This window comes from Solanum verrucosum, unplaced genomic scaffold (genome assembly GCF_900185275.1).
Source record: "Solanum verrucosum unplaced genomic scaffold, falcon-dt-bn FXZP01000182.1, whole genome shotgun sequence".
Classification (NCBI taxonomy): Eukaryota; Viridiplantae; Streptophyta; class Magnoliopsida; order Solanales; family Solanaceae; genus Solanum; species Solanum verrucosum.
Window position 1 is genome coordinate 1,190,456 of NW_026020378.1, and position 26,415 is coordinate 1,216,870.

The window sequence follows — 26,415 nt, forward strand, 5'->3', positions numbered from 1 at the left end:
TTCGAAGGTTAGGCGTCTCTCAACTGAGTTCTCGTATCAACCACATGAATATGCCTTGTACTCAACAAGAAAAGAGTAAGTACAATATCAATACATAATATGTACCGGTAGGATCATACTATCAGTTTCAAAATATGATTGTAAACAAGTAACTACAAAATAATAATACATGTTAACACATATACCAACAGACACAACATAATACATATCCTCAATCACAACCTTGACTTAGCCCATGCACGTGAAACATGTCCCATATGATCACAAAATGCACATACCTGATCCTCTTATGAAATCCATACACAAATGATTAGTGTATCGGCACTGTACCCAATCCAACCATTAATGATTCATACCATGCGTGGTATGCAAGTCAATCATTAGTATCGTGTACCTGAGCCAACCATTAATCACAAACAACATGCACAATCACAATCACAATGAACAACCAATTTGAAACCACAAGTAAATAAATAGGTTCACCGCATGAGATTATCACATGAGGTCATTTTACATTAGCCTTTTAGTTTCCCCCACATGTATCGAACAAATAATACTACAAAGCAGTTTACATGCACACATTACATACTTTGGAAAACAAACAAACCATCACGTACCTCGAATCAAGCCTTGGAAACTCTAAAGAGTTCGAGTTGTCCCCTTTTGCAATGCTTTGACTTGTTCTTGGTCTAAAAACAATAATAAAACACAACAATAAAGGAAAAATGACCTAAAACCACCTGCATTATACTCAAATCCTAACTCCATGTCAATTTATGATCATTCTACCCCGATCAAGAGCAATACCCTAAAATTTGTATATAACTATTGAGAGTGAAGATATTCTACATAATGTGAATATTCCACCCAAAAGTTTGCTTTTAGTTCAAAACGATCAATATGTAGAATCAGAACAAGTAATTGCTGAGATTCACGTTTCTTTTCTCACCTCTGTTTCTACAGTTAATATTTCCGCCTCATTTGTCCATATTTCTTTTTTGGAAAATACATAGATGTAGGATTGAGAGAAAAATGAGTTGTCATTTGGGTGTAAGGATTTTGACCTTGCGTTTATTAGGTCTCAGGCTAACATTCTCTAATATGGGCCATCTGGTGCGTGTGTTATTGAATGCTTTCAAACGAACACTATATATTTATCATATAATAATATATTGTCACAGAGAATGCAATAATGGTGGGTCTCCGAATGTGCTTCCCTGTGTCGCCTATAATGCACCTAGCAAAATCAAATTGATGTGTAATATACTAATTAACCAATTTTTCTTATCTGTGCAACATAGAAATTGACTGTATTTTCTTGAGTTAAGCCTTAAGAAGGGGAGGTAAAGGTCATTGCAAGAGGCCGGTGATGTCCAGGTTCTGATTCTTTTTTCTCATTGGTAACTCTAGATTTGTATAGCTGCAATTACGATGGAGGATTCAATGCATATTTCCAACTTATCCCCCCAAAAATGCTTGTCATAGATGTGCTAACAGCGGAGTACTCAGAGTGTGCAATTATTCTCGAAATTGATGACACAATCGAGTGACAATGTTATTCTAAGAATATGCAGTTTTTTGTCTATTGAAGTTGACAAGGAAATTTTTCAAAAGAGTGGATAACTTAAACTAGCAATACTTCATGTATGGGTAGTTTCAGTTTGTGTTTTAATCATTCTCTGTGAATAAACATATATAGATGGATGATTTCACTTTCAAATGCGTATATTTGTGTTCCTATTTGTTTACTTCTAAAAGAGCCTTCATTTCTAATGTGATTTGTGCTAGAAATTTTGACATCAAAAGAATAGTATTTTTGTTTCGATATAAAATTATAGAAAAGAAATTCATTGTCGTCATAGTTACATATATTTGGAACTAAACATGTTTATAGTTGCTACCTTTTTACGTCTATGGAAGCATTATACATGACATTTCTTTACATATAATAATATGAGCAACTATTTACGTATCAACAAAAGGTGACCCGTTTCCCTCAAGATTAGGGTGGGATTAGAGCATAACCATCTCTAGCCAACAACCCCTGTAAAATGATCAAGTGTTAGTGCCTTATCCAATTTCCAATCAAACAAATGCAAGCTTTACTAAAAAGAGAAACAAAAAAAATGTAATTATATATGTACGTACTATGTACATATTGATAGAATTTAAATGCAACAATTGGATGTGTGTATTCTTCTTTTCTGCACGATCTATTAGTTCTCTGATATTGAAGTCAGGAACAAACAGAAGATGGAAATTAACTAATTCCAAGAAGAAAGAAGGGGAAAAGAGGAGAAGTTACGATGACGTTCAATAACGTAACTACGAAAAAATGCGCAAAGAAGCATGAACAAAGATTAATATCATTAATGGTAAAACTCATTGCAGACTATGGATTCTTAGAATACAATCCTTCTAATTCAGCAAAGGAGGTTGTATTAGCTGGTTGGACGATGCCCTTCTAATTCATCAATGTTTGCTCGTTATATATATATCACTACAAAAAAAAACGGATGAAATGCGGCAGTTTTTATAAGGGCATTGCGACGGTTTTAACTGATTTCTGGCGCGTCTGTCACAAATTATTGCTGCCAAAACCGCCGTAATTGTAATTTGTATAGAACGGGGTTATAATTGTTTAATACAACAGCTTAGCACCGTCGTAATTTATATGTGCAGATTGAGTGACTGTTTTAAACCGCCATACTGTGTTTAATGCATCAGCCGTTATTTCATTTTTTTATTCTCATAATTTCATTCTATTTCTACTCCAATTTAATTGCTCAAAGCTTATTTATTTGCTATACAGTAAGTATTGACACAAACATATAAGGAAGAAGATTATTGAAACAAATTAATCATCATATATGAAAATATAAACATAACAAAATTCTTTAAATGTTAAGGAACAATATATTACATCCATCCGAAGAGAAATAACCATATCATATTCTAGAATTAATATTCTATGAGAACTCGCATGATCTACATTGGTAAGATCCATATGGTGATCTTCTTAGCTAGCCACCTGCAGTAAGTGACATGAAATCAATATTTGATTTTGAGAGATCCAATAACAGAGGTGCTAAAATGTCATGAAAGACATAACTATATAAAAAGGAACTACTGAAAGTCACTTTTGATATGAATCATTTTCTCCTCCCCGATGCATTAATTGTAGCAGCAATATAAAAAGCAAAGGCTAAAGCTGCTAAAAATGTGATTACTTTGTACATACAAAAAATTATAGAGACTTCACTTTAGTCATTATTTTGATGCTAAACAACAAAAAAGTGAGCAACTACAAACTGAAAATTTTAAATACATGACTAAACATAGTGAATAAGGGATAAAGAACTTCAAAAAGTAATTATTTACCAAGTGTTCTAATTAATCCTATAGCGTTAAAGTTTAGCTAATAGGAATTCCACATTCTCTGTGTCTAAGCCAAGTCGTGTGGATAGTTATGGTATCAGCATTTCATGTTCTTATAAGATTTCTAATATAACTCTTCCAATCAATAAAAGGGCACAAAAGAATCATTGATCCATAAGATGAAGAGTTTTGTTACCTGAAAGCCATAACCTTGTCAAAATTTAGCATCATTCTGGACAAAATAATGAGAAAAGAAAAATAATAATTAAGATAATTCAATACTTCAGTCAAAAGTGATGAAGATGTTAGTCAGATTGCAATAGAGAAACTAACTCATACCTCAAGAATGAAACTAGTTGGTATTTTCCATAAGCCTGAAAGAGGCGGCACATAATATTTCTCTTGCATGACGAGCACCTTCAGCGGTAAGTCTATTAAGCTGAGACTACAAAAACATTCATCCATACATGATAAGTACAATTGTCAACGCAATCAACAAGTTCCACATATACCTATAAATTAAGCCACTGAACATTACCCAAATCTTGAAACTCTGTTAGCAATCCTAGCTCTCCCATATCATACTTCATCTGATACACCCAAAGGTCTTGATCTCTTTAACATGTGTTCTGAATGAGTTAGCTGTTTGATGGTCTACTGTTGAGTTATTTGTAGGAGTCGCTGCAAAACAATTAGCACATAGAGGAAGTATCAGACTAACTCTTAATTAACAAGCAGAAAGGGGTCAGAGGGGAGAAATCAGTATCTCCGATTTGTAAATATACTCTGACTCCACTATATATATTTGTCAATGAATCGGTATTCACACTAGCATTTATGGCCTCATAGCATCATTTCGAGGCTGTGCTACCTACACTTAAATACCTGCTGCATTATTATTTGGAGTGGTAAAACCTATTGGCCATCATTAATGAACACTATAAATGATCATTTTTTTGTAGTATGTACTAAAATGGCCTTACTTTGTCATAAGGCATCAATTCACATAATTTGCATCGTGTGGCCAGTAGAAATTTGACTTCAATTAAGGACTGAACTGATTCCATTTGTTGATGCAGTAGAAAGTCTGAACAAATACTGGATTTAACTGATTCCATTTGTTGATGCAACAGCCTGCCTAATTTGAAGTACACGGACATGACAGAGTTGTGCAAAAAATATTCTTATGTCAAAAATAGATGTTTCATTTTAATTGTCCATTTTAAGTAAAGCGAGAAGATTAGTCTATGCAAGGAGCAATCCTTAACTTAAAACTTAACCTCGAGAACAGTTGTTTGCGAACCCTGCTCTCACATAAATGGCAAAATCCCTTATAATTGTCTAAACTAAACTGGTAATTTCACTCTTTTTCAAACTTTTGTTCGTGTCATTGTGATTACTGTTCTCAAGTTTGTTCAACTTTCTACACTTTGTTAGGTGTTGGCCTTTCGTTTTCTATAATTATTTCCGCTTTGTCAGTCTCTTATTGCTGCTTTTTCTGGTGCGTGTAAAATAATTTTACTCATCTTCTACTTGCTTTCAACAACTTAAAGCTGCTTTTGGATTGCCTCCGCAATATAAAAGATATGTGCATGCCTAAGTTGAGAGAAGTCTCACAATTATTATGTACAAATATACTCTGCTGTTTGAATTGCTTATTGCCATGTTACTAAAATAATTTTTCTTTTCTCACATTTGATTTCCCACAAAATGACGAGAGGGAGTTGATCGGACGGTAAACACCCCTCACTTCCTGAAGGTTACGAGTTCGAGTCACCAAGGAAGCAAAAGGGGTGGGAACTCCTAGGGAGGGTAAAAAAAAAAAAAAAAGATTTCCCACGAAATTTCTGCAGCAACGTAAACCTCAGCTTGCTATTTTTTTGCCTATGTGCCTTCTATGGGAAGTTGGAATAATATTGCACAACAGATGCATGACACCTGATTTTTTAACAAGGTATGTCACAACCAACCATACTCCATTCTTATTACGCTGCACATCCACAACTTTAACCACTTCTCCTTCCTATTGCAGGTATTTTGTCAACTACAACGTCGCACCACCACCATCTATTATGTAAATAGCATAGTGTAAACGTGCCTAAGCAGTGCAATTACAGATGTAATGCATAAGCAATATGTAGAGTTAATATCTCATATGGTCACTCAACTATGCATTTTTCTCTCAGAAAGTCACTCAATTTTTAATTTTAACTCAAAAGTCACTCAATTATGCTCTTTTCTCTCAGAAAGTCACTCAACTTTGAATTTTAACTCAAAAGTCATTCAACTATCTACTCTTCTTTCAAAAAGTCACTCAATCTATTTAATTGTTTTTTAATTAAAATTTGCTGATATTAATTATTTATATAACAAACCAAAATTTAAAAAAAATAAAAAATACCATTTAAACCATTTAGTGATCCACCCACCTAACCCGACCCATTAAAAAAAATATAATATGACCCATTTTATTTTGCGCTTAATCCTAAATGGATCATTAAATGGTTTAAATGGTATTTTTTATTTTTTAAAATTTTAGTTTGTTATATAAACAATTAAATCAGTAAATTTTAATTAAAAAAATAATTAAATAGATTGAATGACTTTCTGAGGAAAGAGTAGATAGTTGAGTGACTTTTGAGTTAAAATTCAAAGTTGAGTGACTTTCTGAGAGAAGAGTGCATAATTGAGTGATCATCTGAGGTAATAACTCACAATATGTATGTATAAGCAGTGCAATTACAAATGTAATGTATAAACATGTCTGTATAAATTATCAACCTTTTACTAATTGTTGTCGGATCCTATCAATATTTGTGATAGTTTATCGCCTAAAAATGTAATGCATAAACATATGTGTATATATTATCAACCTTTTACTAATCGTCGTCCTACCAATATTTGTGATAGTTATCACTTAAAAAATATTGGGCCCGTGCGTGCACGGGCAACCATGTCTAGTTTACCTATATTTGACTCAAAATTTGAAAAAAAAATACTTTGTTATTCTCAATTATTTAGGGTTGTTTGGCTTAGCTTAAAAAATAATTTTTAAGGAGTCAAACTTAAGTAACTTTTAAGTTAAAAACTGAAAAATAGAGATACCTATTTTAACTTTTAACTTATTAAAATCGTCGTTAAAATATTCAAACACTCTTGAAGACTGAAAACTACTTAAAAATTGATAAACACCCTCTTAGTATATAGTTAAGTGAATTATATAAAATATTCTAAAGCCTATTGAGATTAATGCATATGGATAAATTGTCCTTTTAAGTATGCTTTTACCAGTTTTGATCCTCTAAGTTGTCAAAGTTTAGCATTTTTAATATCCAAAAAGATATTTATCAAACTCTATAAGATTAGATTTAACAGAAACTATGAGAAAAGAGACTTCAATTGAAAAATCAATATTTAATGTTTTTTTAATGAAAAACTGATAGACTATTGTCGATTTTTATAAAGTGTGAGGCTGCGATTCAAAAGTAAAAATATAAAAATGAAAGTATTTATTTTTATATCATTTTTTAATAAAAAATAAGATTTGTATATTATGGCTAGACGATGTATTCCCTCGATTTGAACCAACGGAGTCTGTCAATTTTGTATTCAGAATTACTATTTTTCAACGTTAGTTTCATTGATTTTGTCCTAGAACGAACTGATGTCCATCAATTTTGTTCCTCGTTATTTGGCCTTTTTCAGTAGTGTCTGCCTTTTAATGCGGGCTCTCGCTAATTTTCTTATTTGTTTTTTTCACAATTTTTTCAAATCTTATGGACATAGTTTGATAAATATTTTATTGGAGACTAATTTTAAACCTACACTCGAATATAAGTGACCATTTTTGTCCACTTGACAAATTTAAAGAATCAAACACTGTTAAGTGCATTCTACTCATGAAACAAAAAAGACCAAATTGGTAATCCCTAATTCCTTACTTTCTTTTCATCTTACTTCATTGGCTGGTCATCCCAATTATTTTTCACCATTTGATTGAGCACATCTTTATTTATTTTTTATATAAAAAAGAAAGTTGAATGAAGACTTTTGACACACAATCTATAAACACTTAACATGATAAATATACCCTCCTAATGAAACGTATTAAAAATGATTCGCAAATGCATCAATTAACATTTTGATCTAAAAATACCGTCAACATTTGTTTTGGATCAAATATATCCCAAAACTAACATGCATCACCTCAATTTTGGGTAAAACATCATCAAGTATTTGCAACAAATATCAACCACACCCTCTCAAAAACTACCAACAAGTTTCAGACTTCAAATAAATCTTTAATGATGCTTCTTCAAAATTATACAATCCAGTATGAGAGGTGGGGATAATGCTCCAAATCAAATAAAAGGGTATTCACCAAGAACACACATCTAATTTGATAATATAATATGGTAAAATCAATTAATGACCGGAAAATAAAAGAGAAACTGCAGGGGAAAGGGAGGAGAAAACATGAATAGACAGAGGCAACTGGGGAAGTTAATTAAGCTTTCAGTAAATTATCTAATAATTCCTCGGCATATATTGCGGGGGGGGGGGGGGGAGGGGTCTGGGGAAGTTAATGAAACTTTCAGTAAATTATCTAATAATTCCTGGGCATTTTTTGAGTTTATATAAGTTTTACCACAGTGTACATCATAGAGAAAGCACTATACTCATAAGAGCTGCATATATCACAGCTTATTCCACATGTGAAAAGCCTCCGCCAGTCTCAGCCTGAGTCCTGCATACATAGATGCCATCGTTTAGATGACTCATGGACAACAGGTAAATGCAAAAGAGAGATAACGCCAAATTAGAGAAATTCAACAGGGGGCAGGGAAGGGGTCATAAGGGTGGTGCCAGGATTAGATTGCACCAGAAAGGAAAGAAGGGTGCAGCCTGATTGACATTTATACATGGGGATGAATGGATAATAGTAGGTGAGTAGATTGTGCCGAATAACATATAATTTGCTCATTAGAAAAAGATCATAGAAACATGGTCAGAAACATTTTTATGCCTCAATAAATGCAGGACTTGCTCAGGTTAAAGTACAGAAATTCATTCCAGGAAATGTGTGACATTAATTATGAGAGCATTGTGCTGACATTCTCATCAAGCCTGGCTTCCGGCAAAAAGGTCTTGGTTTTTGCCTTCTTTCTGTCAGCCTCTCCACCTCACTCATGTCAGAACTTCCATCAAAGTTACAAAAGCAGAAACAGAACCACCTTGTGGGGTTATCATGGAAAAATCGAAAAGATTTGGCATAGCCTATCGTTCCTTGCAGGGTTGACACCACACATTTGAACAGACAACTGTAAGGTCAGTGTCCCAAGACCATCTGCTTAAGCTACTAGCTGCTATGAACAAGATTATTTGAAATTTTCTAGTAGTCTATTGAGGGATTTTGGAATGTTCTTTAAGATGATAATAAATGAAAAGGGATTTATGTTCAATCAAACTGATCCCTTATCATATGAAGAAGGGCATGAGGCACGAGAGAATGATTGCGGACGAAGAGAAATAGAACCGTCAATAGATTGTATGTGTACTCACACTTATATTTCTTTCACAAGTTTGGGCAATATAGAATGGATATATTGCTGCTTTAGTTGGGAATTACCATTTCCGAATTAAATTACATAGATGATTGAACAAATAAAAGTTGATTGTAAGTGGTATGCTACATCTTTGTTATGCCTCCACCAGATGCACGTTTTAATGTTTCCTCACACAAATCTGGACATGTCCCTTTTTTTTGTTTTTGTGAAGATTATAATTTATTGACGTGAAGGAGAAAACCCTGGTACATAAGATGCATATGGAAAATAGAGAGTTCTTCAGAGAATCAAATTTTCTTTGATTATCTTATATGCTCCAACAATATATGAAAAGTAGAAAGTTCTACTAGTACGTATACAAGTGTTTTCAACTCTTCTACACAATTCTTTTAGATATGAAAGTTTGGGGCTGGGTGGTGACTGGTGAGATGAGGATAAGGAGGGGTGTTCCATTACCGTGAATCAATTCAGATTCATGCCAGAGCGATCAACTACAGAAGTCATTCATCTCGTAAGGAGATTGGTGGAGTAGGACATGGTGAGGAAGAGGGGCTTACATACGGTGTTCATTGATTTAGAAAAGCATAAGATAAAGTCTCTAGGGGGTTCTATAGAGATGTTTGGAGGCTGGAGGTGTACCTGTATCATACAATAGGGCAATTAATGACAAGTACGATGGAGCCAAGACTCGGGGAGGACAGTAGGAGGAGACTCAAAACACTTCCAAGTCGTGATGCGGTATCACTAGAAATCAACTCTTAGTCCGTTTTTATTCGCCTTGGTGATGGATGAACTAACGCGACATATCCAAGGAGAGGTGCCACGATGTATCTATTTGCAGGTGACATAGTATAAATTGATGAGACAAACGGGGTTAATGATGCTGGATAATTGGAGATAGACTCTGGGTTCAGGTTGAGTAGGACTAAGACACAATACTTGAAGTGCAAGAACAGTGACGTGACTTACGAGGCAGATGTAGACGTGAAGATCGATACACAAGTCATCTCTAAGAGAAAAGGTTTTAAGTATCTTGGGTCAATAATCCAAGGAAATGGGGAGATTGACGATGTTGCACATCGTATTAGAGCTGGGTAGATGAAATAGAGGCTCGCATTCGATGTATTGTGTGATAAGATTGTGACACCAAGACTTAAAAGGTAAGTTTTATAAAGTGCTTGTTAGACCATCTATGTTGTACGGGGAAAGTGTTGGCCGATCAAAAACTCACACGTTCAGAAGATGAAAGTAGTGGAAATGAGGATGTTGAGATAAATGTGTGGGCATACTAGGAGATATAGGATTAGAAATGAAGAAATTTGGGACAAAGTGGTAGTGCCTTCCATGGAAGACAAGATGATGAAAGCAAGGCTAAGATGGTGCGAACATGTGAAGAGGATATGCAAAGAGGCCCCACTGAGGAGGTGTGAGAGGTTGATCGTTGAAGGGAGGTAGAAGTAGGTTGAAGAAGTATTGAGGAGAGGTGATTAAACAAGATATGGCACAAGTACAACTTATTGAGGACATTCATAGACAAAAGGATATGAAGGTCAAGATCCAGGATAGAAAGTTAGTAGGTAGTCAAGCATTGTCTAATTTTTCTTTTCAATATTGTTATTATTACTCTCCTATAATCTTATTCTTCGATTTTTATTATTACTAGTTGCTTCCTTTGCTTCGGTTGTCATATTAATTGTTGCAATTGTCTTTTCTGACGCTTTTACCATGTTCATGATATTTTTTTCCCTTTTTTGTTTTCTAGAAGTAATGTAAATGTACATGTGGAGAAGTTTACGGCTGGGCAATGCAAGTCAATGAAAAAAAGCACAGGGCGCCAGGCTAGAACACTTTCTGTTGAAAAGCTTAAGCACTATCCACAGCCAGCAAAATATGTAACCACCTCATGCATTTAGGATTGAGAACACTAATACCCCCTCCACCAACTTATTTAATGTTATTTCTATTTTTGGGGGATATCTCAAAATATTTGACAGTAGAATCATTCCAAGTATTTCAGCTGGAATAACCATGTATCTGTGGTATTCTTAGTTCCTTAACAGTTAGAACAGCTATGTATCTGTGGTATTCTTAGTTCCTTAAAAGTTGGAACAGTTATGTATCTGTGGTACTCTTAGATCCTAAAAATTTCCTCTTAATGGCAATAGGGGTGCGCGATTCAGCAGGAGCAATCAACAATGTCCCTACTCTGTTCTCCTTTACTTTAGGGGAGCACTAAAATGCAACTTCAATCGGATGCAGGTATCAAATCCTGCCGTTGAGATGTCCATCAACTAATAAAATTATTTTGAACAACCTTTTTGATAAGTAAAAGTAATTCTGTTGAAATTATTTGAGCCAACTTTTACAAGTTTCAAGAACTAAAATTCATTTGATGAATAATAGTTTAAATTTGATGTGATCGATTCTTCAGCCCTTTTCAACAATTACTATAGTGTCTTCTTCTTCCACTACTTTATATAATAAACAAATCAAACAAACATTTCAACCTCCATGATATCAAAGAATAGGATCGAGGGAGTTTTAGACATCAGGGATTGCCAGAGTAAATTTCATACTGATACAGTGATACTCAATATACAGTGATCTGACATCGGGGATTGCCAGAGTGAATTTCATACTGATACTCAATATGCAGCAATCTAACACGATTCAGATTCTCTCTAAAATTAGACATGATGACTACCTGAAGGAATTTTCTCTTAATAATCAAGATGCAACTTAATAATTCAGATCCTACCAGTGAGTGAAGCCATTTCAAAAAATCCAAAAAATAACTAATGTTGAATTTGCATTCAATGGAGCATGCCTGGGAAAATTACAGAGGCCTTAACAAGCTGGGAACAAGCTGGGTTGTTGGCCAAGAATAGAGGCAGGTGGAGGATAGTCCCAGCAAGCATTTGGTGGACAATATGGAAGGAGAGGAATTCTAGGTGTTTTGAGAGCATAGAGAACAGTATGCAACAGATTAGGCTTAATTGCATCTTGCTACTGTGTTTTTGGTGTAATCAGTTACTTTTAAATGATCCTGTCTCTATCATTGATGTTTTAGACTCATTATAGACAAAGGATCATAGAATCATAGATGTAGGTAGTACTTTGTAAATATGGGGCTGCTACAACTCTTGTAAGATTCGGATTCTAACATATATAGAAAAAGTTGCCAGTTTCAAAAAAATAAAATATCTTTATAAAAGGGAAAACAGTAACTCACTTGTGATCAGAGGGGTTAGGCATAATCTCATAAACAATATTTGCAACAACATCCCTCTTCATCTGTACACAATTATTTTGGAAGCAAATCAAGATAAATTTCTGAAGCAAGTTACCATGGAATTCAAACATATTTCACTATAAATACCTGTGTGGCTTCTCCTTTCAAGCCAATATACTGTATTCGTGTTGTATCAGCACCAAAATTATCAGGGAAATGCAAAGTGATATTTCCCACACTTTGAAACCTGGAATACCTGAATGGATATTAACAGACAGCATGAGACAACCAAAATAATCAGCCAGAATATAAAAAACCTTCTATAACAGTACTCTGAACAATTTTGCTCAAAGTAAATATAAGAAATATTATATTAAAATGATTGTACTTGTGAAATATAAATGTCCATGTGTGCGCATGCATGAATTGGAACGATTCCGAAATTGCAACTACAAAATTGACATAAAGACTATGCAGCAGCAATTTTATGGATAAAGGAGCAAAATACCTCGTCTGGTACTCTAAAACTCCTTGCAAATTCTCAGCTAAATCCCATTCCTTACAAGTAAAATGAATATCAGAAAAAGTGGTTGGTGGAGGAGGAGAGTTATGTTCAAGGCCTCAAAACTTTCGAAAGCTAACTTAAGAAGATACTTGAACAAAACTTAACAAAAGGAACAAAAGATATACATATATACACACACACACACATAAAAAACAAACTATACAAGTACCTGAATCGCTTGCATAGATTGAGCATCTGAAAAATCAATGCCATCTCGATTGACGAATCTGGATGAATTGCAAAAGTGTGTTAAGTGGAGATGAAGATAGAACTTCTAGCATGCATGCATATTGAAAGAAGTATATATGCCTGGGATTTCAAGAAATTTGTTGCAAGTTCTAGCAGCCTGAATGCGCTAGCCAAAAGAAAGGGAACATATACAAGATCCTCTCCAGCTAAAATCTACTGCTCAACAACTTTACCAGCAACTTATGGACTATATAATGCAAGAAGCGTTAATAATATACTCACGCCCTCATCTTAGATGGACTTGTTCCATCAGCACCACCAACAATTGCTATGCTCTTGATTTTAACATCTGCTGTGAACCTATCATGATTAAAATCAGCCAACTATGAATGTAAGATGATAGTAACATGGAGGTGCTGGATGATTAAGAAATGACAATCAACATTTATAGACACACTTTTCCGTTCTCAAACCACTTTCAGTTCCCCTATTTCGGCAACATGATCACACGATTTGATATTACCTTTTTTTGACAAGTGATGACGAATTTTATTATAAGGATATCAAGCACTAAGCTAGTGCTACAAAATATAGTTACATATTGTGCAGTTCCTCAATTCTATCTAACATAGCATCGAAGTCTTGTCCAAAAGCTAGGTTGCACCAATAAGCTAGCAAAGGAAAAGCTCCAGATTTAAGGCTAAGAATGTTTCCTTTGTGGCCTTAAAAAATTCTGTTGTTCCTTTCTGTCCAAACAGAAAAAATGCTGTAGAGAACCATTTAAATATCCTATTGACTGAGCCAAGTTAACTTACGGATAAATTTCTTTTATTCTAATCGAAAAGAGAGCTAATGCCGGGATAAATGAGTAATAAGAGACGGTAACTTTCATGCTACATGATATGCAAAGCAATCTAGCCCTATACAGTCTTTTAAATTGAAAGAAGAGGAGAGGAAAGGGGTACATTAATTTTTCTCAGTTGATTTTTGGGAGCAGATAAGCTGGCAGAAAGAGAGAAACGGAGATAAGGCAGAAGGAGGAAAGGGGTATGCTAACTTTTCTCAATTAATTTTTGCAAGGAGATACAGGCAGAAAGAGAGAAATGGAGATATATGCAGGTGAACAAAGTGATATGTTTCGTTTTCCGAGTCTACATGTGGGTGAAGACGAGAAAAAGGAGGTACCTCAAGACAATGTTTTATAATGCCATATAAGACCTTCAAATTATTATCAGGAGAAATACTTCATCAAGGGAACTAGTGTCAAATGACTTTCATTCCTTTCTTTTCATTCACCAATCAATCCAAAAGGAAAAAACTGTTACTCCTCTCCCTCCTCAGCCCTTTTTCCATTTACTCTCTTTGTGTATAATAGAATTAGAACCAACCTTATAAAGAATCATCCTCTTATTATCGACAATATTTTGCTTTTGGCTTCTTGTTCATCATCCAGAACTTCTAGACTTCGTATCAATTATCCCTCTCTAAAAGATTTTTCCTTCATTTTCCTCAAAGAAACAAGTGCTGCAGCATGAATCAAAGTAAAACCCTTTCTTACAGCACTCATACTTTATCAATTTGGAGTATTATTTTTATTTTGTACGAGAACAGTAGATTCCAAACAAAGGACAGGAAAACACCTTAGGGGTGAAAGGATTGGAACAAACAACATCACACGATGTTCAACAAGAAAGAAAAACTTGTAATTAGGGAAATAATTAAAATAGGAAAAGCATCCAGAAAGTTTAGTACTTTAGTTTTCTATTCAAATTACACAGAAATTATACTTTCAAGTACTGAACATTTGCTGGGACAAGAGCCCTTTTTGAAGGTGACTGAGAGACATAGAGGAAAAGGAATGTCAAAATGCAGGGTGAAAGGAATGCAGCCCAACAGAAACAAACTAGATTGTTGTGCAAAAGCTGAATAAATAACAAAGTTGACACTTACGGAATGAAAACAATCAGTTCAGGATCACCTTCATTGCTTTCCAAGTGGCCCTGTACCAAAGAATAAATCAAAGTATAGAGACATCCAAAGAGAAAGAGAAAAGGACAAAGTTTCGCAAAATAATGGCAAGTTCATATATATATGAAACACACATATACAACTGTGTATCAAAAAAGAGTTCATTTTTTAACAACAATGGTTAGCACTCTGTCACCTTTGTTCAACCAATTTGATGAAAGACGATTGTTAGTTGCTACTATCAGAAAGAATATCACTAGCCATGGGGTATTCCTTGGTTTATAACCTTCCTCAGTGATCTCATGTTAGCAAGTTGAAAGTTAGTGAAATAGTCAATGATCTCACTTTTTTTTTACGACCGTGGTGTCTGGTTTTGATGCGACAATAAGATGTAATTTGTAAGAAGTGATTGTGTTGGTCGATTAATTTGTCACATTTTACTTATGAAAGACAGAGATTGGTATTAGTCTGGATACAACACATCATTCTTTAAATCTAATTAGTATTTTTTACCAACTCAAACTTGAAGTGTCCTTGCTCCAAAGAGAGTAGAAGATTTAATGATATATAAAGATCCAGAAATAACAAAGCACACCAGCAAGCAGCAAAACTCTATCCATCATACAAACCTATTAAGCTTACCCGAGAAGGGAGCAAACTTTGCTACCATTTGGTTAAAGTGTCTCACAGGTACTTGAAGAAACCACTTTCAAAATCTACTTTTGGATATTGGGGGAGGTTATATAGAATGAGTTCTGTTTTTGAGGAAGAATAATGTTGCAAATTTGAACACATATGACTTTATACATCTTTTTATTTATTGGCAGACAACTTCTCTTCCAGCCCAGGTAGACTTCTCCATCTTGTTGATATAACCTTATGTTCTTACCAGAGTACGAAGAAATGAAAGAAAGTGGAGGCCTTGAATATGTAAAAAAAAAAGAAGAAGAAAATCAATAAGGATGACAATTTAAAACTACCTGAGACTATGAGACTTTTAATTACACTAACATCTAGTTGATGTTAAAAGCTAAGTTGCTTGGACTCTCCAAAAATGTTGCCACACCCTTGTCGGATCCTCCAAAAATGCACTACTTTTGAAGGATTCGACATGCACCCGATGACAATTTTGAAGAATCCGAATAACATAGGTTAAAAGTAATAAGGTGAAGAAAGATTTTCAATGTCAAGCAAACACTGTCGGCTAGATGCACTTGCACGTCCTTTTTTTTTTTTTTGAGAATTGGTAAACATCACTTACACATTGTTTTTATCATAAAAGCATCACATTTACGAAAGGATTTTCTCCCTAAATCAAATAAGTCTTTCAGATAAAGGTCAATCTAGAAAGCAAAATTCAAGGTACATGTGTTAAGGCATATCACCACATATGCTAATAATACCTTGCAGAAAAAAGACCTTGTTTTTCCCCTATCTAATAGTAGGTTTAAAGGATATATTTAATTCCAACAAGCACCAATTAAAACATGTCTGTTCATTTCAACCGGATCACTATGATAAGAAGACTATTGAAACTATTTATCTTGGAAATTCTATCTGAAAAAATTAATCCAATATATTTCCTGCACAGACTGAGTCATCACTACATAGTACAGACTACATGATAACAAAGTAAAAGGTCAAGGATTATGATTTCTCTAGATCCAGCCATTTTTTTTACTAAAATTACCTCCGAAGAATTCAAACGCTGCTCCCATGGTTTAAAAACTGATTTGACACTTCCCGTGACAGCCTCATTCAGAGCAGACACCTTTTGGCAACACAAAAGGAAGTGTAAGGAACTTGGAGAAGCTAACAAATCTATGCATAAGGTAATGTGAGAGTGTGAAATTCAAGAAGCACAAGTCTGAAAATCCTATTTCTAACAAGGCAACCATAAATGACAATTACACTGCCATTTTGATTTGAAATTTTGTTCCATTTTGACAAGTAACTTCCCTTACAACTTTCTCGGTCCTTAGAACTATACCTTTACAATATAAATGATCAATTACCCTGGCCAACAAAAGACCTCCAACACACCAAATTGCTTGTTAAAGGTATATAGTGACACTATCTTTAGAACCACTCAAGACTCATTCAATCAGAAGTTCTGTACTCCACTAAGTTTTCTATACCCACTCACTCCGAAACTTCAATTTTGTATACATATAGTGCTTAACAAAACAAAAGGCACCAAAAAACTCTAAATTGAGCTGTTCTATTACTACACGGGATAGTTGCACTTACACCTAAAGGTTCCAACTTTAGATCAAAATAGATATACTAAAACAAGGGTTGTTCATTACAATACTAATACTCAAAACCTCCCCATTCCCCCAATTCCAACTAACTAAAACCCTACATGGGAACTGACACTATAATCCAGAAACCCAACAAAAAGCTAGCAGCTTTAATGTGTTGTATGAAATAATCGGATTGCAGTTCAATCAAGAATTGAAAAATCAACAACCCATTCAATCCCAAGTTGCCAAAATTAGTTCATCGGAAGTGGGTATTTAATAAAGATTGAAAATCATCGGGAATCTTTGAATCTGAAGTGTAATAAACAACACAAAAACAGAAAAAAAAAAGTTATCACCTTTGGAAGGTCGATATGCTTGAAGAGAGACCAATCAGAGGAACAGTTATGGTCGGCGCAATCGTGATCGTGCAGGCAAGCCATCCTTTGAGCAACAGATTTTCTCTGAATTCAAACGCTGGCAACTTTAGGAATATAAGTTACCCGATACAGCTTCTTTGTTTTTTGTTTCTTTTTTTCCCTTTTTCATTTTCAGACTTGAGTAGGAATATTTATTATTCCACATGGCTATCCTAAAAATTTCATCAATACATTTATATTGCAAATCTTTAGTCACAAACATAATTCTTTATGACCTCACATATTATTATTTTTTTATAAAATATTTTAAAACTTGATATACAAGATAATACACCTAATAAATAAATCTCATAGGGTAAGACTAGGGGTGTGCACTATTTGGATTAAATCGAAAAACCAAACCAAATCAAACCGAATTCTAATTTGGATTAGTTTTTTGGATTTTTGGTTTGGTTTTGGATTTATAATTTACTTTGTTTGTTTTTTTGGTTTGGTTTCGGATTTAGAAAAATGAAAACCGAAAAACCGAATTTTATATATATATATATATATATATATATATATATATATATATATATATATATATTTAGAATTAAGTTGGAGTTAACCACTTTTGTCCCTTTTTAGTTATTTTCATTATGATTTAGTTTATTTTTTTATGTTTGGACATCTATAATTGATATACTTTTAAGTATTGTGTTTTACGTTTTACTTATGATTTATATTAAAAAGTATATTTAAGAAATTCAATATATATATATATAAAATTGCAAATATAACTTTGTTATGTTTCTAATTATTGACATAACCGATTAACCAAACCGAAAAAACCCAAACCAAACCAAACCAAATTTATTTTGGTTCGGATTGGGTTACACTAAACCAAAAACCAAAAAACCTAAACCGAATAGTATAAAACCAAACCGAAAAAACCGAATGCACACCCCTAGGTAAGACCCTAAATTACATCATATCTCTACTCTTTTCTATTTTATAAAAATCCCTTAAAATATTAGTCATCTGGATACATAAATTTCATTCGAATACATTAATCGTGATACATTATAAAACTTGTCTGTTGCGCTTACTATGGAATATTAACGTAAAGTTGATTTTCTTTCCCACAAATCACGTAGAACTGATTTTCTTTCCCACAAATCATGCAAAACTGATTGATATCAATCCATTCCTATCTGTAACAGCTTCACAAAATTCAAAAATCAAATTTTCAACTTCTCCATCAATTTAAAATCTTAAATCTCAAATCCACCATTGTAGATGATTGGAGAGATGGTTCAGATATATTCAATTGCTCTGATCCTTACAAGAAAGTTAGGGCAATTGTGCAGGATGTCAGGAACTATAACGATCCCCATATTTTGGCCGCGGCGAGCAGTGGTTTGGAGGAAGCAATGAGTGGTCTAAATCATCTGAATAAAAACAAGGTCGAGCTATTTGTTAGTGATGACACTTACTGATGAAATGAAGCTTAACTTATTTTGGTGTCTGTTGTTGATCATAGTATTATGTATTTTGCAGTTCAGCTTTTGTGAACAATATCTTTTCTTGGTTTTGCTTTTGCAATAACATGATGATGAGTTTAACAGGTCGTGTTTTACGCTTGTTTACATGCTTGTGGCACCGGAAGATAATGACAACATCGACTTGAAATGACTCTGGATACTACTATATTGTGAAGACATGATGATCAATTAATTTTAGTTATTGTTTTATAGTTGTGTGTTGTAATGAATATAGAGACGGCATATGATCAAATCGAATCCAGTTAATTCTAGCATTCGAGATGGATATATTACTCATGATACATTATTATTCCTAAGATATTTAGTAAATTGTTAAGTATTGCAATCCTACAGATACATTAGAGAAGTAACTATTGCTTGTAAAATGTTTGGTTTTATATCGAAATATTATTGTGTGATAAATATTAAGTATTAGATACATGTATGTTAGTTTGTATGAATGTACCATTGCAAAAGAATGGATATTTAGCAGTAATTTGAATAAATGTATCATTATAAAATAATGGGTATTTAGCAATAATTTGTATAAATGTATCATTGCCATTACTGTGTATTAGATTACGTGTAATTGAAAAATTGCATATCTTGTACAATCAAATTGTATATCTTGTACGAAGAAAATAAAATTGAAAATCACTCGATGGGATTGAAAAATATTACTGATACATTATAGAGCTTGATATATGGCAAATGATACATTATACATTACTTACGTATCAAGTACGTTTGAATTGGACATGAAACCCACTGGTTGAAGTATCAACAATATTAGGTTGTGTATCAACATAATAAATATAAATATGATACATTGCATAAAAATCACTAGTCGAATTATTAGCAACATAATGTTATGTATCAGTATAATAAATATAAACATGATTCATTGCGTAGAATCCATTAGTTGAAGTATCAGCAACATTAGAATATGTATCAATATAATAACTATAAACATGATACATTGCATAAATCTCACTAGTCGAAGTATTAACAACATTAGCTTATATATAAGTATAATCAATATAAACATGATACATTGCATAAAACATAGTCATTGTATCAGAAATTTAAATTACGAAATAAAATAAATGAGATACATTGAAAACTTGTGTCTTTGATAGAGACGAGCGAGATAAGGCAGATTCAACTTTTTCCCCTTTTTGAGCATTTTTTCACAATAGATTTAGAAGTCAAAATCTTTCTTCATGAATAAAAATGAACAAACATTAAAGAGTGCAGATACATAACACCCAATTGATTTTGGTATTGTCTAGATATCCTTTTAAATTTGAATACGATTGAAGATACATTATAGAACTTGATACATATAAATGATACATTCGGTAGTGTTTATGTATCAAGTACATTTATATTGAACATGATAAACAAAATCAAATATTCAACAATATTAGAATTTTGTATCAATACCGTAAATATGAACATGATACATTGCATAACAACGAAAGTTACTATAGCAGTGATGTATGATAACACTAACAAATGCTAATTAAATGTATAATAAACTTGAAATAAAGGCATTATACCTATGATTCTAAGGTGAATTTGATATAGTTGGTTTTTATTCCATGAAAGGGGAAATTGGGGGATTAGATGTGATCTTCTAACAATGATGAATTACATTATAGATTGCTTGAGATTAAGCACATAGACATAGATTTCTTAAGAGTAAATCATATAGACATGAATTGAATTAGATTAAAGTATATATGATGAATTATGATTGATAGTGCTTGAGATTGAGCCTATATGATGATATATGATTAGAATTGTGTAAAAATGAATCATGTGATTAGAATGTCTTGAGATCTAGGCATACACGATGATCATGAGAAGTATTGCTTTGAGAGTAAGGCTTGTAGTTATAAATGTGGAATTTCTAGGGCTTGAGAGTAAGACTAATATGATGAACTATGAATGTTAAGGCATTGAGAGTGAAGCTTATGTGTATGTTGATTTGTATAAGGTATTGTTGTGGAAGGACTTTACCCACATGACATATATTATGAATGTATGAGATTATTCATGTTCTTATAGAATCTATGTAAATGCTTTAAGAACACTTTGAGAGTAAAGTGTTAATGATTATGATATTGTTGTTTTATTGATTGAAAGGCTATTCTCATGAACAATTAATGAACAAGATGTGAAAGGTTTTCTCACATAGAAAGATGCTTAGTTGAAAGGCTTTCTCACCTAATTGAATTAAAGGCTAAAGAGCCATCATAAATAGATCATGGATGGTAATAGTTGCTCACACATGGTCTAAAGAGCTAAGTTAATAATGTACCTTGAATCGGTAGGCCAAAGGCACCCTTTTATGAGTAACTAAAAAGACTTTAAAATGACATGAGTCTAGAGGTGATTCCCCAAGACCTTCATATGAGAAGGATGTGAGGTGAGCTCCCATATTCCTAAGTTAGTAAACAGGAGGTGATTACCCATGTCATGTGATGAGGAGTGTGAGGTGACTACCCTTAATCTATAACTCCTAAAGCAAGGCAAGAGGTGATTACCCATTAGCCTTTATGGTTGATCATTGAGGAGAATACATATGGTCCTTATAAGATGATGTGGAGGCGAATACCTATATCATATCAATACCTATGATCTTTGTAAAATGATGTGGAGGAGAATACCTATATCATATAATGATGGGGTATGGAGGCGAATACATATGACTATACAAGTAAGGCAAGAGGTGAATACCTATTAGCCTTTATAATAGACATAGAGAGGTGAGTCCCCATATCTTGAAAGTAAAGCAATAGTAATGTGAATTATGCTATGATGAATAAAATGTATGGATTTTAGCTTGAAAGGTCTTCCATGATGTGTGTGACTAGAGGTGATTCCCCTTGTCCATGAAACATAAGCTAAAGATGAGAATAAAAGATGATGAATATGAATAAGGGCCTAAAGTGGTTTGCTTAGTATGGGTGAAATTTATGACGTCTTATCCATGCACTGCACAAGCATGCTTGGAAGTTACTTATGAAGTGTTTCTCTTATGTTATGTTGATCTAGATGCATTAATTATGCCTATGACTATGTTGTTATCTCTTATGCGTATAACATATGTCTTATGATGATGTTTCTTATGCTTATGATATATGTATAATGGTGACTAATGCCTATGATATGCTTATGTTGATGATTTATGCTAGCCATCATATTTGGTACATCTTTGTACTAACGCATACTCTTGCCTATATTCTTATCAAATGTAGGGTCCGACGATATTGACTTCCATCCCCATGTCTAGGATCTTAGTAGAAACAAGCAAGTGAAGATTTGGTGAGTCCTCATAGCATCGAGTATTTGACCACCTTTCATTTATGTATTTCTTTTACCTTTAGAACTTTTGTATGGGCCGTGTCCTAAGACTATTCATCTATTAGATAGTTTGAGACAATGTTCCGCTTCATTTTATGAGACTTTGCTTGTATTGGAAAATGTTTTAAATTTCCACACTTTTCTATTATATTATGTTATAATATGCTAAGTGGCTTGTATGTGGCCTCTCGGGGTCTTATATGCCTTATTACATTTAGGGTGTACCTCTGGGTTGTGAAAAACTTGGTAATCATAGCACAAGGTTTAGAATGGTTATGGGATGTCTCAAACCACGTCTAGTAGAGTCTTGTTCATAAGTGTGAAGTGTGCCACATTTATGAATGAGAGGCTATTAGATGCTTAGGATACTTCACTTCTTCATTCTCTAAGTCGTGTCATAGAGTTTAACTTTATTAGGTCTTTCTCCTAATCTGTGCCCGATGGTTTTTAGGATATAGCTACTACAACGACTAATGCTAGAAGGAATGAGGAAGACAATGAGGATCGAGAAGTTCCTCCCCAAGCTCCAATTGACCCTTTAGGTGGGAATGTGACTAATGCGGAGTTTAGGACGGCTTTTCAAGTATTGGATCAAGCCATGACGGCCCAAGCCAATAGAGAGGTGGTATCCTCCATGAACCCAAATGCAGGTACGATGGGTCAAGAGTGAGGGATTTTATGAGGATGAACCCCCGAAATATTATGGCTCCAAAGTTGAGGAAGACCCTCAAAGGTTTATCGACGAGGTCTATAAGGTACTTGCTATTATAGGGGTGACTCCGATAGAGAAGGTGGAGTTAGCCGCTTATCAATTGAGAGATGTCGCTCAAGTGTGATATGATCAATAGAAGGGAGAGAGATTGGTCGGAGCGGGTCCCATAGAGTGGGACTTATTTAAATTGGCGTTTCTTGATAGGTTCTATCCCCTTGAGTTGAGGGAAGCAAATGTGCAATATTTCATTAACCTTACTGGCAAGGCTCCTCCATGATATAGATATATCATATCTTATGGTGTACGCTCAACAAATTGAGGAGGGGAAACTCAAGGAGGAGTATAGGGAGAAAAATAGGTCTAGAATAGAGAATGATGATCCCTCTCATGCAAGGTCCGTTGTACATGGTCGCCTTAGGTATAGACAAAAGTTCCTTGGGCAAGGTTTCTCAAACACTCCTAAGTTCAACCAAGAAAAGGTGTCTAACCCTAAGCCTCAAAGAGGTAGTAGTGGGGTTCTATTGCCAGGGTGTAGTAAGTATGATAGAAGACATGTGGGTGAATGCCTAGCGGGTTCCAATGTTTGTTTCAGTTGTGGTGTGTTGGGTCACACAATAAGGCATTTCCCTACAGTTGCTAGAAATGAAGGGGATAGTCGTCGTAGGTCTCAACCCTACCTTTTATCTGGTCGAATTGGTTCGGGTGCAATGCTCTAAAGAAAAATAGTTTTTATGCTCTCCAAGCTAGAGGTGAACAAGAGTGCCCTCCGAATGTTGCTCTCGATATGTCTTTTATGCTTATTTAGATTTCGATGTTGCTTGTCTTGTGTGGCTTGATAGACTTGAAATGTTAGACTTTGATATTGTCTTTAGTCTTAATGGGCTACATTATTGTTATGTGTTATTGATGGTAGAACCTGACTTAGTCTTTGTGAGTTTTGGGGTGGATTTGATGAATAAGGTGTTTGAGTAATGCCTAGATATGTTAAATGAGTAGACTCCTCTAAAGGGTAGTAGTGCAATTCACCATGATTTAGAATCATCTTGTATGAATGATGTGAAAGCATAGTGATAACTTGATCTGCCCTTAGAGTTTAAAGAAGCGGTGCTTAGAAAGTCCGTTTAGGCTTACTACCAAGGGGGGATATGGTGTGCTTAGATAGCAAGGTCGTTGAATGTTCCTAATGTTCATGATTAGGGTTATTGGAAATTATCACCATAGGAAGGTGTAATGACTTTGGAAAGTTTAGTCCCCGTTTTGTATGCCCACATGAAGTCTTGAGATGTGTTGGTAAGGGTGCTTATGAGTTAGAGTTACCTAATGAGTTGGCATAGGTGCATCCGATTTTCCATGTCTCTATGATGAAGAAGTGTGTTGGAGATCCGACATTTTTAGATCTCTTAGGAAGATAGAGAGTTAATGAGTTCCTCATGGCTTGGTCTATGTGTGAAGTCATGTGTGTTTTATATGTTTCCATGGTTTCCTAATGTTGTGCATATTCATGAAAAACTTGTGTTTTGAAAGAAAATGAGTTTGCATAATTGATTTGTAGTGCATTGATGAGTTGCCTATAAACTTCATGAGATGAGTTGTGAAACATGCCTTAGCTTGGAGTTGAGAGATTCTTCCTTGGATGTATGATATGAGTATAGATTGCACATAGGCTCCATGATATTGTGTTGAACATGCTTTTAGTTTGGAGATGGTAATTCCTCTTTGAACATGAGAAATGTTAGAATTTTAGGCATTTTGAGTTGTTAGATATAGTTCCTACTTCCAAGTGATGCATTGAACATGTTTAGCTTGGAGATGAAGTTCTTCCTTTGGTTATGTGCATTTAGATGAGTTGCATGCATGATGGGTTGCTAGTCTTGAGTCATCTCCTTTAAGAAGTGCCTAGAGGGTCATTCGAGGACGAATGTTCCCAAGGGGGAGATATTGTAACACCCTGTATACGAAAGAGGGAGACCTAGAAATTTTTAGAATTTCCAGGGGTCACCCACGAGGGCCATCTACACCCCGTGGTTGGACCCACGCTCCGTGGGAAGCCTTGTGAATGAAGCCCCAAGAAACTGTCTTAGGCAGTAACCACGACTGGACCCATGCCCCGTGGATGGGTCCACATCTCGTGGTTCAAGCCATTTTTCCAGTGTCTCAGAACCCCGAACCACGCCCAACCAATACGGGCAGTAGGTCAACCTACGCCCCGTGGTCGGGGTCTCGTGGATGGGTGTTGACACCGAATTTTGATCAACTTCTAACCCTTTTTGGGAATGCTATTTGATTAAATACGTATTTTTTAAAACATATTCGAGTTTAAAATTTTAATCAATTTTGTCTTAAAATTATATATTTTAGTATGCATGATTTTAAAAATTATTGTAATTATTATCAAATTATTTTTATCAATAGTTAAACTCGAAATAATTATTTTACTTAAATATTTTAAAATTCTAAGTGTGTTTAATTATATAAAAATATTTTAATATGTGTAGTATTTTATTAATTGAAAAGCATTTTCTTAAGTTTTCTCCAAATCATTTAATTTTTATCCCATTTTGATCTAATTCCTTTCAATCCTAGCCTCTTCCTAATCCAATTCATTGCAATTCAAGCCACCTCAATCCAATTTCGTTTTTTTTTTCAATTATAGCCAATCTAATTTCAATCATAAAGAAACTCATCTTTTAATCTGAACCGTTCATCCTTCTTCAATAAATCTCGGTGTTTTATTACAAAAAACGATCAACGGTCTGAATCCATCCAAGCTATTCTTTCCTACTCTAACCTAAAAGACAAAAACCTTAAAAAAAATTGGCATTCTCTTCCTTTCCCTTCTCTCTAACGTTGCCTCCTCCATCTGTATCTCCTCGCCTCTTCTTTCCCTCCTCCTCTCCGGCCAGCAGCAATGAGGACGAAGCCAACAGCTCCCGCCGCTCCAAGTAGTGATCAGTGAACGGCAACACCAGCTCCAAACAACAGCAGCTCCAGTCGAACAGAAACCAGCAGCTAGGCGCAGCGAGCACTGACGATGCAGCTAGGCGCAACGAGCACTAGAGATACAACAGCAACCAACTTGTCCCTTTCTCTTTCACCAGTGAAAACCAACAACGAGCAGCTCCAAACATTCCCGACCAGCAAAAGTCCGTTCAGCGTACTCCGGTAAAGTCAAGGTTGAGTCGACTCTAAATTTGAGAGGTTGATATAGTCAATGACGGATCTTCTCAGATCCGTCCAGGTTCATTCTCCTGATTCGGTTATATGATTTCTCAATTTGATATATGAT

The 26,415-nt window shown here is 34.5% G+C and overlaps 1 protein-coding gene across 2 annotated transcripts in view; it reads right to left on the reverse strand.

The window, feature by feature from the left end:
- LOC125838739 (uncharacterized) overlaps positions 1 to 17,689 on the reverse strand; it is a 212,914-nt gene extending 195,225 nt beyond the window's left edge. Inside the window, exons 1-9 of one of the 2 annotated variants that reach the window (XM_049517781.1) lie at positions 17,502 to 17,689; positions 16,590 to 16,670; positions 14,882 to 14,931; positions 13,214 to 13,291; positions 12,912 to 12,969; positions 12,686 to 12,735; positions 12,325 to 12,433; positions 12,178 to 12,239; positions 8,080 to 8,125 (exon numbers count right to left, since the gene is read on the reverse strand). In XM_049517781.1, the coding sequence (XP_049373738.1) occupies positions 8,083 to 8,125; positions 12,178 to 12,239; positions 12,325 to 12,433; positions 12,686 to 12,735; positions 12,912 to 12,969; positions 13,214 to 13,291; positions 14,882 to 14,931; positions 16,590 to 16,670; positions 17,502 to 17,585 (615 nt within the window). In that variant the 5' untranslated portion in view covers positions 17,586 to 17,689 and the 3' untranslated portion in view covers positions 8,080 to 8,082. Of the gene's footprint in view, positions 1 to 7,873; positions 8,126 to 12,177; positions 12,240 to 12,324; positions 12,434 to 12,685; positions 12,736 to 12,911; positions 12,970 to 13,213; positions 13,292 to 14,881; positions 14,932 to 16,589; positions 16,671 to 17,501 lie in introns of those variants that run through there. The other variant, XM_049517780.1, reaches the window with a different exon arrangement.
- Positions 17,690 to 26,415: the final 8,726 nt, after the last annotated feature.